This window comes from Syngnathus acus, chromosome 5 (assembly GCF_901709675.1).
Source record: "Syngnathus acus chromosome 5, fSynAcu1.2, whole genome shotgun sequence".
Lineage (NCBI taxonomy): Eukaryota > Metazoa > Chordata > Actinopteri > Syngnathiformes > Syngnathidae > Syngnathus > Syngnathus acus.
The window spans coordinates 11128200-11141229 of record NC_051091.1 but is presented as its reverse complement, the minus strand read 5'-3'; the positions used below and the strand labels follow the sequence as shown (position 1 = coordinate 11141229).

General features: G+C 43.5%; 1 protein-coding gene across 1 annotated transcript; it reads right to left on the bottom strand.

Moving 5' to 3' along the window:
- Positions 1 to 667: 667 nt before the first annotated feature.
- Positions 668 to 12827, bottom strand: myg1 (myg1 exonuclease). Its single transcript, XM_037252071.1, has 7 exons — positions 12490 to 12827; positions 11905 to 12017; positions 9723 to 9882; positions 8518 to 8667; positions 7559 to 7681; positions 7301 to 7482; positions 668 to 1161 (listed from the first exon to the last, which is right to left on the bottom strand). Exons 1-7 carry the CDS (start codon positions 12769 to 12771, stop codon positions 972 to 974), a joined length of 1200 nt encoding a protein of 399 aa, XP_037107966.1. The 5' UTR covers positions 12772 to 12827; the 3' UTR covers positions 668 to 971.
- Between the last annotated feature and the right edge of the window lie 203 nt (positions 12828 to 13030).

Genomic DNA, 13030 nt, shown 5'->3' with positions numbered 1-13030 from the left:
ATATGACAGCACGATGGATCCGTGTATCAAAAGAAAAAAAACACGATACAAAACGACCAGATCAAGAAAAAAACAGTCTGCACCAGTGAATAACAATGAGAGCAACGAATAAGAAAAATGTATTCTTTTTTGTATCGATAGAACAAAACCTGGCTAAACACAGGTGACTACTTTTTTCTCCATGAATGCCTCAATTTCTTTACCTTTAATTTATTAAAATTTATAAAAGGCAGTAAATGCCCCCCGGACTAGTATGGACACCAATGCAAACTGATGAGGAATGACAGGTTGAATTACAAGGCAAGGAATTGGTGAGAAAATACGAAATGGAGCGCGTAGCTCACTGCACTGTCATTACAGTCACTTTTTCACAGCCTTTGAAAATTTAATTTCTCTGAATTAATGAAGACCTGCGTTACACATGCTTTGATGGCAAAGCCTGGCAGAAATAGCCTGCGCGCCTCTTTGTAGTGTTCAAGCGCTGAAAGGAGCCACCATCCTCTCTGTGTGGCTGTCTGCATCTGCATGGACTTGATTGAAAGGGGAATTTGTGGCTATTCGCAGGCAGCTTTGATGGCTCACCTTGGCAGATGGCCGACAGCGATAAAATGATTTGATGTGGTAAAGCAACAGCTTCCCCACTGGACAAAAATAACAGACACCAAAGTAACGAGTGAATTTTATTGGAAATGGATGGCAAAAGAGTTCATTAGGTTCAACTACACCATCAAATAGAAATCAGTAAGAGCTGTTTCCAAAAATGGAACACTTGCAACTTGCCTAGACAACTAAGACCTAATACTAAAAAAACTTTGGATGGTATTAACCAAAACTACATATTATCACATTTAAAGCCTCCTGCGCTATTTGATTGTGCAGGTGTACCTAATATTGTGGTCAGTATCAAACCATCGCAACACAAGATGAACATTGTTGAAAGTAACATCCCGACCACAGAAACTTCTGACTGGTCAGCAGTCACCGTTGGCAGACGACTTGACAGCGGCCTGCAGGGTCCTGCGGGTCATCTCCAGGGCCCCTTCCCGCGTTTTGTTTCCGCCAATAAAACCGGAGGCGTGGACGAAGATGCATCCCTCGATACCGCTGAGCTTGGACAGCTCATCGTCACGGATACCGCGCCACTCCTCGAGCAGAGGTAGTCTGGAGACAAAAGGTGTTGATCAGTTCTGCTGCTGCGTCACCTCTTGTTATCACATTGTACAAAAAATGTTATGTCTATGTGTCTCCTCATCTGTAGCGAAAGGGCGTTAACCGTAGCATGGCCTCAATCAGATTCTACAAATAGGCCACCAGGAGCAATCAGCCCTTATTCTTCTCCTCTAATTATGTGGAAAATCACAGTCATACAAGGACACTGGAGTCCGCAGTCAATCGTGGAAAGATTGACTCTTTAGTAGGTGCTGACTGCCAGTGTTTTCTTAGGAAAGTGCACAGGAGGAAGCCACAGTTAGGAAAATTTCTCTCAGGGTTGGACAATAACAATTGATGTATATGTGCCTAATTGTTTCTATATTAAAAGTGGAGTCTTATGCCACAAGATGTGGAACCCCTCATTTTTTTTATCAGCTGCATCTGGCTCAAAATGTGCCTTTAAGCACGCCGTTCAGATTTTGGCTGTACTGTGACATCACAGTGGGGCTATCCCACTAAAATCCCACGATTTGGCATCATCGTCCACCTGGTACGGATTTAGTGTCCGTGGGAAAAACATACGTTCCACGCAATCACGTTGCAGCCCCGGTGCCACAAATTCAGGTCAACACATGCTCATCCCCATAAAGAGAACCCGGGGAGGTGAGCGAAACACAACCATAATCCCTGTTAAATGAATCAAGCGGTCGATAGTGCTATTGTATAGCTGCGTGCGCCGAAAAGGTCAACAGGCTTGGTAATCAGGGAAGGAGTGGGAGGGTTCGCAGCAGCTATTATGACAGGTCAGGAAGCTGGGATTCTCCAGATGACCGCTCAAAATATAAAGTACACAATTAGGAAATTAGCCGCAGGGCTAGTGCTTCAGTACTAAAAAATATGATACTCAAGAACGGCTTTACTGCAACTGAATATTTTTTGAAATTGTCAGAGTGAAATTTCATATTACCGTATTTTTCAGACTATAAGTCGCATTCTTTTTCATAGTTTGGGTGGGGGCTAGACTTATACTGAGGAGCGACTTATATGTGAATTTTTTCACAAATTTTCAATATTTAAAAAAAAAAAAATTAAACCGCGATAAACGAACCACGATGTAGCAAGGGATTACTGTCATTTGAATTTCAAGTGACGTCAGCGTAGCGGCGCGGCGGTTGTTTACATAAAGGACAAAGATTAGATCCCGGGATGACGAAGACGACGAAGGGCCCCACGTACTACTGGCATCATTAGCGGCTTTGTTTCTAAGTGACACGGAGGACGAAGAGTTTGAAGGATTTACCTATACCTATCGTTTAGCCTGTTGATGCTCGTTCATGTCTGTTCTTGGTGTTGGATTTTGTCGAATACATTTCCCCCAAAATGCAACTTATACTCCGGAGAGACTTCTATATGTTTTTTTTCATGTTATTGTGCATTTTATGGCTAATGCGACCTATATTCCAGAGCGACTTTTAGTCCGAAAAATACGGTAACTTATTTTGGTGCTAAGAAAAATGCCAACAATCCACAATAAAAACATAGTGTAACCTCTTGGACCCAAGTGCTAATAACAATGACAACATCAAAACAGGAAACCAATTATAGTTCCTATTTTAGGATGTCGAGCAGATTCCCTGGGTAATAAACAGGAGACCTGCATGTTTTCTGCTTCACCTGTCCTTTATATTACCTTTCCCAGGAAGGACTGCTTCCACCGTTCTGCTCCCTGTCCTGACACACATTTCCGATAAAAATAAATCTCTCCACCACAGGTGCAGTGGCAGGGACACAGGTGCTAACAACACCCCGATAACACACGTGTCTACTGGGAGAACGTGCGCCGCTCAAAAAGGAAAGCCATCTGGATTTTTTTTTTTTTCCCTCCACCTTAAGCCATTGTTCTTTCCCAATCATCGCCACTCCTGTTTGCATTATATTAAAGCTTTGGAGAGCTTTGAAGATGACTTGAACAGACGCCACCTACTAATGAGATTTCGCAGTGGAGTGGTAAGGAGCACGGATGGGGTTACGTGTGAAAGGTGAGGCGACGAGATGGGAAGACGGCGGAATGGATCGACTGTGGAAGAAGCTGATGAAGAGAGCAGAGACGTGCTTGGCTGCTGATAGGAGGAGCGAGTGGATGTAGGTTGTAGACTGAGGTAAAATTAGTAACAGCCATGGTCACATCATCCATGCCTCTTTCTATTCCTGTATCAGTAATAAGAGGCAGACAGTCAGGTGATTCACAGGTGACAATTACCGTCTTTTTCCATGTATAATGCGCAAAATTTAACTAATTTAATGCCCTAAAATCTGGGGTGCGCATTATACATGGGTACATTTTATTTGTATTTTTTTTTTTAAGAAAATCTCCCTCGAAATAAAACTTGAAATCACCTTTCTTCTTGTTTGTTGTCAATCGCGCATCGCATTCAGCCATCCTGCCCAACACACTTAGTCAGTAAAATTCATAATTGACGACACATCGTTTGATGCGATGGTGCAATCCTTGATGGTGTGTCATTGTCAAATATTGTTTGTTTTTTAATCTCCATCGCAAACCGGATATCATACGGAGGCCGCCATTACAGATGCGCAGAACGGATGCGCAAGACACGTCAGCTATATACTAAAGAGCGAGAGTTCAGTTCTAAACCTAAATGCGTATTACAGGTAATATTTTATTTCACAACACTTTGCCTTGTTCCTTTCGTCTCTGCTGTTCACTTCAAACACGCTCCATACGAACACAATGCTCTCGTATCAGACGCTTGCTCGATCACCTGCTCGTTTGCTGTCACAATGTACCCTACACAAATCCGAAACATTTCTTCGCTATCGAGTTTGCTAGCGCATGCGAAGTGATACTGACCGGCAGAATAACATCCGGTTGTTCCCAAAGATGATCTTTTTTCTGAAATAATTTTACGTTTACGGACTTAAGTAGGAGTCAAAATTTGGGTGCGTATTATACATGGGTACAGGCTTTTTTCCAGCATCGACATGCCATTTTTAGGGTGCGTATTATACATGGGGGCGTATTATACATGGAAAATTACGGTATACAATGCCCATCATCACACTTGAGTATGAATCTAGATGATTTGGTATTTTTCCACATCACGGAAGAATCATCAGTGTTGAGCTTCACAAAGAGAGAAGGAGAATGGACTGGATAGTAAATAGTAAGTGAAGCAGCAGGAGATGAGCAATGCATGGATGGACACAGCAGCAGCACACCATCTAATGAGAAGCAATATAGGAAGTGCACAGGTAATAAAAAAAAAATTAAAAAAAGTCTGCCATTATAAAGATGAAACACAGAGCAAGTGTAAACTTGCCCAGAGGCAAAACAATCCAGCAGTGGCTGTTGTTGGCCCTGGTGCAGGCGGACATTGAATACTCAACTAAACCATATTGACAAGCGTCCTCAAATATGACGAAGACAAAATTACATTCATCCATCAACAGAGATGACGTTAACTGAAGACAAAAATTGCTCAGGTTAATAAAATGATCAACAACTTAATGTCTCAATTATGCATGCCCTTTGGTTACAATAAAGACAAACTGCAGTCATATCTTATAATAGGAACGTGCTTGTTTGTGGTATAGATCATGTCACGGCTTGAATTTAAATGAGCCACGAGACAATGAAAGGGGTGAGTGTATACTACGAGACGAGGTGTATGTGGAAAATAGAGGTCACAATAACAATAACACCACCGCAAAATAAGCGATTGCATGGTGGATGATTTGAGCTCGAGGCGGGGGGCACGGAGACTAAGGCCGGTAAGTTGGGATACGATTTAATAAACGCCGTTGTTGAACATTACGCTATGTGCACAAGAATGCTCTTTCATCGTCGTGTGATGAATAAGTGGAGTGACAAGACATAAAAATCAAGCTATGCGTCAAATGTATTGGAGTCATTCGATCACTTCCACCCTGGCGCATGCATGCCTGACTCCTTGCATAAGCCGTACAAAATAGGAATACAATTATTTTTTTCTGTTTGGTGTCTATCACATGAAATTGGATTATTTAAAGCTAATATTAACTAATTGAATGGAATTAAACTTTAATAGTAAAAATATCTTGCTTCCTTCATTATTTTTAATGACTGATTCTAATTATGAAGCCAAGTAGTTGAGAGTAGACAACACATTAATTGTTCCTCTAGCTTGGTCCTTAAGGCACCATGTGCGTTTGTTTGTGCAGAATAATTGCCGTTCCCCACACTGTCATTCATCGGCACACCTCGGTAAAATACAAATCCGGCCCTTACACCTGCTTCAAGGTTGTCTCCGGAGAACAGCTGGCTGCAGAAAAAAGCTATTACCGCCACTTTTCAAGACACATTCAGGCCAGCGAGGAAGAAAAAAAAAGACGAAGGAAGACAGCCGGCTTCGGGGCGCTCCGCTGTGCGCCCATCTGACAGCCACTTATGTTGAAGTAAATACATGCCAAACACGCGTACTGGATCACAAGCTGCGATCGACCGCCAACGTCACGCGCCGCCACAAACGACAGCACAGTGACCACAGCTCGCCTGTCAGGCTGTAAAAATGGGAAACAAAAGTGTTTTTTTTTTTTTTTTTGTAGCTCACACAAAATACGTGTGTGTGTGGCATGCTGGGAATTGACGCAGCGAGTCAATAACAGCAACTGCGACGCTCCGGTGGGGCCGATGATGACGTTAATCGAGCAGCTTTGTGGACGGGCTCAATGGGTAAACATTTCCTGTCCCTCTGGGGAAAACGGGAGCCATTCTTGATAGGTGCTAATCATCTAACACATTCACACGTACGTCCTTCCTCCCATCATCAATGCCATTAATCAGCAAGACCGAAAAAAGAATTGAGATGGACTTGTACTGACAAGCTTCAGACGCTAATGAGCAGCACATTCTTGTGCTTTTTTTGGCACCATGGTGAATATTATTGCATTTAGAAGGCTAACAGGATGCAAAATGGTACATCTCAAATTCAGGACTATTTGGAAACCCATGCACAAATTGCTTTTGTTTTTGAGAGGTTGTAACGGTCAAACGTGTAGTTCCATTTCTCAAAGGTTGATGGTGACAATGCACGTTCATACGTCAATCACTAAAATGTCAGAGGGAAAACACAAGCAAGGCTGAATGTTTAGAAAATGTGCATTTCAACTCACAGCGTTTTGTAGCCCAACTGCATTTGTTGCTTTAGATCGGTGAATTATGTTGAATTCTTTTTCCTTTTTTTATATTGTGTTGTTTTAGTGAAGTAAAATAACAACAACTACAAAAATAGAGGAGCGTTAACGCTAATACTTGTTTGGTGTTTTTCTAAACAAAACAGTAAGAATACTGTTAAAGGATCGGGTCGATAAGTCGCATTGTTACCCATCCCTAAAAATGTGTGTATTCTGCAAAAAAAAAAAACTTCACCTACTTCTACAATCACAATATTGGAGAAAAGTTTGCTTTTCAAATCCCTACGGTGTATTTAAAGACAAATATTTTGAAAGCCTTACACACTTTTCTATCCCAAGCTGTAACTTTTTTTTTTACCTTGTCCATCTATGAAAGCACAAGACCCTGACTGAGGACAACTGCATGTATTTTCGACGTCGTGATTGATGGTGTGGACTCTTATGCAAATTTGGACTGACCTTGCTCCACTGCATTCCCCTGGGTGGAGGCAGGTCGCCTATGGTGACGACGGGGTAATTAAAGAGTGCGCCGTTCGATAGCGGACGCTGCTAGCGAGCGTACACTCGAGGAGCTCACATTCATTAAAAGCCACCTTTACAAAAGAAGTGGAGTTCATGCGGATAATTGGCCGCAAATGAAAGCATCCGTCAAGTAGGCCATGTCGAGCGACACACGATGTCCGGGGCTCAGGTGGCTCTGTTGAGACGTGGGATGTGTTTACATCCTTTTAACAATGACCTCTGCTGCGACTAAAGGATCCTTCTCGTTCACCAAACAAGGATTTCTCGACTTCCGTGAGTTGTTGTCAAACGCTCCATTGAGCAAGTGAGTCAACTAAACACATCGGGGAGGCTGTGAAGCCCAAGCCTGTCACTACTCTGTATCCACTCAGGCTCCTTTGGCAGGTTGACCTTGTCATTATTTCAAACAAATGGTGTCGCCAATTGTTTTTACCTGCTCTGGAAGGTGTTGAGGCCCGCGGGGACACATTGGACCCTCCAATGTCCATTCTGGTCAGAGTACAGCACGTACTTGATGGGCGTCTCTACCTGGAGCTCTTTCTCCAGAGCGAACAGATGCTCCTTCCAGGGACAGCCGCCTTGGGAGAACTCCATCACCTGTCCGCTGGGATCTACCTGGAAACAACAAGAGTCGGTCTGAACTTTTTCAAATGGCACAACAGATGTGACAGTATCAACATTTAGAAATTACCTTGTAGCGCTCGTTAACGGCTTTTTCCACAACCTGGCGGGCTGGTAACCAGGAGGTGATGTAGAAATCCAATCGGTCCAGAAACTCATCCCCAACTAAAGCCAAAGCCTTTTTGAACCCCTCCTGCAGATGGAAAGATGTACTGGAGTAGATGACAATTCCAAAAATAAATATCCTTGGGTGAAGTCAACTATTTTTAGTCAACATGGCGGCCAAAATAGCTCCCACAAAAATAAATAAATGAAAACCCAGTTTGGACTGTGACAATTCCCAATTTAACAGACATGGAAGCAAGAGATGAGAATATCTTTGCATCCCAAAACATTTCTGTTCCGTTACGGATTTTTGGCAAGCAAGTTTTTTAATTATACGCAAGTGCCTCTGTGTTCACTCCATCGCTACGTGAGATGAGTAAAAAAGCGAGGCAATTGAAAGCGATTGCTTGGATTCACCGGAGGAAAATGACAGAAAATAAATGGGCCAAGCTGGGACACCGACACAGCCTGGATGATGGAAAAATACAGATGAGGTGTTTGCACCGCTAGCTTGAAGGAGAGTTAGCGGAATAACATGTGCCATGTCCCTCCATGGAATTCTCCTCCTGCACAAACGAGGAACAAAGTTGGGCTTTAAAAATTGGAGAATCTTTTGAATAATCGATTCTAAAAATACTTTATAGCTGCAGCCGTCATTTGGTTTCATATTCACGGCCCTGGGGTGTTTTATTACGTAAACATTGACTGTGATGTCATCACAGAGAAGGAAATAAAGCTTTGTGCATTTTATGTACGGATTTCTGTATGTGCTGTTTTTACGAACTATACAGTACGGAATACAGTGAGCTTCAGTAACAATGGCAGCGTTTGAGGTGTGACTGCTTTTCATGCTGAGCTTCACGTCGCCTTTTCTGTCATGAGACGTGCTGATTTCCACTACAAAGCGCGCACGCGCATGCTCACCTCGGTGTCCTGACTCTTACTGTTCCAGCGCGGATTCAGATGACCGACACGTGCGCTCAGCGTGGAGGAGATGGCGTAGCGCGTCTCGCCGTCACACTGCGAAATGCCGTTGTCTATGGCGTCCACCTCCTCCACAAAGTTCTCATACAGCTGCCAGAAAGTGAACAGAGGATGCCAAAGGAGAGCTTAATGAATGCGTAATGACATGGAAATGGGCAGTTTTATATTAATGAATGGACGTGAAGCCTCCTTTTTTTCCCCCCAAGGCTGGACATTGGGGCCCATTAGGTCAAAATGTATTGCTAGTAAGTGAGGGCTAAAGTGCACTGCAAGATCATTAAACCAGAGACGACCGCTACTATTTTACAGTCGACTGGAAAAGGTTAAACTGGAAGCAATAGAAGAGCACCAAAGACAAAAATGTATTTTGGACTAAATGTCTTTCCCGCTCGGGACATCCAAGGTAACACATTGATCAGTTAACATTAGATTTGGGGGTGGGGGCTCAAATTCCAAATTGGCTGCTAAGCATACCTAAAACAGTATGTTTGACGAGCTGCAGATGCTGCAAGTTAATAGTGGTTACATTTATAGCGAGCAAAGATTTGGCGAGCCTAATGTTCCATGCAAAGACGCGTGTGCCATGCAGGCCTCCTGCTGATGGCTGCAAATTCCAATAAATAGAACGGCAGTATACTCGGCTGGGAGCCCGGCACAGTGGAATTGTCACATTTCCGACTTGCTGCTTTTATTTCTGGTCTTTCTCTGCTGCCAACTATTTGATGGAGGCAGAACACCGGAGATCAGTTTTTCATTTCTTAGCGCATGGATCGACAATGAAAACACATTTGCCTTTTTTTTAGCCCCCTAAACGCAAAGGAGCCACTCCTCATCCGACCCGCTCTTCTCTGGGGCCAACACAGTTACTATGACAACTGCGGGCAGAACTCGAGGGGCTTGCAAGAGGCAAGCAGTTTCTACTTGTGCAGAATGTGAAGGGGAGAAAAAGAACACTCAGTTAAGACCACAAAACAACTTACATACACAGCATCGTGTCACTAACCCTCCCAGTATCAGCCTGATGACATTTTGTCCTCCGAGCTCCCTGCAGTGGACATTTGGTCCAATAGCAAATAGCAGCAAACAGAACACAATGCTGGCTAATCCCCGGAAAGCGTCAAATATGGTCATCCTGTCATTCTCACTTTGTCGAAGAGGATCTCCAGCTGCTTGTCGTCCTCTTTCAGCTGCGTCAGATGGGCCAACAGCTGACGGCCAAAGTGGAGATAGACCAGGCCGGCAGAGCTGAGCTTGGTCACCCAGGGCTTGTTGGGAAGCAGGCTGTTGAAGGTCTCTGTAAAGGTTCTGAACATAAAAGCCGGTGACATCAAGGTGAGCTGTGCCACAAGGTCATAATGACATTAATATTTGTGACTGCGATACAAACTTCAACTATCAAGTTGTTTTAAATTCTACTAGATGTGTACCAGATGTCAATAGCGAGGATTCGGAACACCATAAATAGTCCATTAGGCTTCATTTCCAGTTTGCATGGAGGGGAGATGGAGAGCTCGCAGACTGCGCGGCGTGTCTGCGAGCATGAGCGCACATAAATAAAAGGCCACGTGCACAGATGGAGGGAATGGGGGTGGGGTCATGTACAGCGGCATCGAGGCACTGCTGGTCATTTGATTGACGCCTAATTGGAAGGCAACACGCGAGCTGCAGCAGACAGGAGACTGTCAAGTGAATGAGTGACATGTGAGTGAGGCGGGGGGTAATCATCGGCGCCATTAAAGATCCTAATTGGCCAAGCTGGAGCATCCCCGAGCTCATTAACAAGTGAGGGGAGAAGTGGCGAATAAGAAGGATGGATGTTGGCGTGGCCAAGGTGCCACCCTGCTAATAAAGATTGTAGTGACAAAGTCCTTTGTTCCTCTTTTATTCTGGTATTTGATTTAACGGTCCGAGACTCGTCTGTCACATTCAGTACAATTGCAGTTTTTTTAACTATAAGTAAATTATGTTCTCATCATCAATTTGTTTCATTGATTAGTGCCAGTTCCCAGAAACGTTAGTAGAATGCAGATAGCGACGTTCATTTTGGCTGTCACGCTCTACTCGCACTTAATTGACTTTTTTTTTTAATCTTATCAACTATATAGGAAGGAATTTTTGTATGCTTTCCTAATTGTGTTTTTTATCTAGATATGTATTTTTCTTTTTTTTTTGTTCTACTAATGTTTGTCTCCTGTGTTATCTTAATACAATATATACCTAAAATTTCTGTATTTTTTTTGTTGAATGTCATATTTTCTACTGTACAGTATTTAGTATGTTTTTCCTCAATATATGTGTATTTCTCTACAATGTGTCGTTTCATAGTTTTTGAATTCTTCTTATATTGTTCATTTGTTTCATATTTATTTATTTTTTACTTTCTACTGTTTGTGGGGATTTTTTTTTTTTTCAAACGGGGCTATTAATAGGGTTGCTATCATGTCCAACTGTTAGTGACTATTCCTTTTATTACTGACAGCGCAGCCCACTTGGAGCCATTACTTGCATCTTTTGCTTTGCGCATCTGTGCGAGGCTCCCACATTCTCCAGCGGGCCCCTGGCAGTGTGGTGACAGCCGGTGTGCCTCGTGAACGCCCAGCAGGGAGGGCGATCTATAGAAGAGCACTAATTATCAACAGACGCCTGCTGGGAAAAGGGACCTGCTATGTCTTTATCATATGGTGTGTGGGGGGGGGGGGGATAATCCATGGCTGTCAACAACCAGGCACCGAGTTGACCGGTCTCTATAAGCAAATGAATGTCATCTGGAATTAAACGACTTGCACTCATCATTGTGTGAAATATTTCCCCCGAAATGATGTGTGGCACAATGAGGGCGTTCAATACGCTGAGGCCTGACGGGGGTCTACGTGATGTGAATGCAGCAGTTTTTCTATTCGTTCCTTGAACATGCACAGCCAGGAAATGGGATATATTTTGAAAAATTGACTCTTTGATGGCTATACAAATAGTTGGAGCTCTGGAGTGCCTGCCTGTTCAACCATCCAGTGTGAAATTAAACAGCAAAATTTAGTCATCTGCCTATTTCTGAAAATGTCAGCGAGCAAACCATTTTAAAGTATTACGTTACCCGAGCTAATTTACATCATAAGCCACTTTACACTGAGTTTCCCCGCCCATAACATGGGCTAGACTGGTTGAGCCCAGTCTGATCACTGGCCACCAATCTAATGAATGTCAATGGAAAATGTTTCACAACAGCCTCATTTAATCCCCAATGCGTGGAATCAAACCATTTAGAAGTTGTATATCAAGTTTACTGGCATGTCTTCTCCCACTGGACTAATAACTTTCAGCCTACCCTACCTTTGATGATGATCGTAGCGGTGCCTCTGAGAATCAAATTCTCCTCCCACATCCACAACGATGTCACAACCGGCAAGTAGTGTGGGGTCCCTGGTCCGTACGATCTCCGCATCCTGTGCACGGAATGGAACGGATGTGCAATTATCCAACGAGCAGCGGTCAAGTGGGACAGGAAGTCTTCGGAAAAACGACAATTTGATTCATCCACATGTCTTGTTTTGGTGCCCTACATGGACAGGATGTAAGTGAATGGGAAATTAAATGGATCCCGCTTAGCGAAACGGCCTAACTGGACTCCAGGGAGGAAGCAAGTTTGACCTTTTAACAGTGATTCTCAACTATTGGGTCGGGAACCATTTTAGGTTAGTCATGGAAAGCTAGTGAAAAAGCACATATCTATTCTTTTGAGGGAGTCGTTGGTGTATTAGTAAGATATATAGCTTGATAGATAAAATGTAAACATAAGCGTTTCCTATGCAATATGCACCGTGATGATGCTTCCGTGTCTTTACAACAGCGCCCCAATGTGGCATGTTGTAGTGCGCACACACACACACACACACATACATATAACAGTTTGCCCACCTTGTATTCGGGAAGCTGCCGGAGGAAGAAGCAGGCCAAAACCTCGTCACAGTGAAAGGTTCCGTTGTGGGTTCCGATCTTTTTAGCGGCCATTCTGTCAACGCACAACCTCTTGGCTTCACTCGACATGTGACGTCTCCCCGCGGCGTTGACGACAAATCGCTGAGCACGGAACTGCTTAAGACGCGATTTTTGCAAAGTGACAATGTTAGTTGTGTTGATTGTATCCGCAAAATATTTTGTTTGAATTAGATTTGTCACTAGCACACGCGCGAGCCTCATCAATGCAACAAGCCGGCGGGGGACGCGTTCAATGTGGGGACCAAATGTCTTACATTGTTTTCAGACCGGCAGAAACAGATGCACGTCATTGGTTCCACTTGTAAATACAGGGCATTTCACAGAAAATGATACAACCAGCAGAGGACGCTGTTGTTCAATTGCGACAAGCCCATTGGACTTGTTTTTTTCGCCGTAAACGGTTTTGAAGATGAATGAATCATCAGCACCCTACCAAAATTACTAAAGTAATTCAGACTGC

Excerpts from the sequence above, each read along its gene's own strand:
- myg1 (XM_037252071.1), bottom strand. The coding sequence starts at position 12,771 with ATGAGGCTCGCGCGTGTGCTAGTGACAAATCTAATTCAAACAAAATAT. Across the intron at positions 7,682-8,517 it reads GTAAGAGTCAGGACACCGAG|GAGGGGTTCAAAAAGGCTTT; the intron begins GTGAGCATGCGC and ends TTCCATCTGCAG. Across the intron at positions 7,483-7,558 it reads CCGTTAACGAGCGCTACAAG|GTAGATCCCAGCGGACAGGT; the intron begins GTAATTTCTAAA and ends TGTTGTTTCCAG.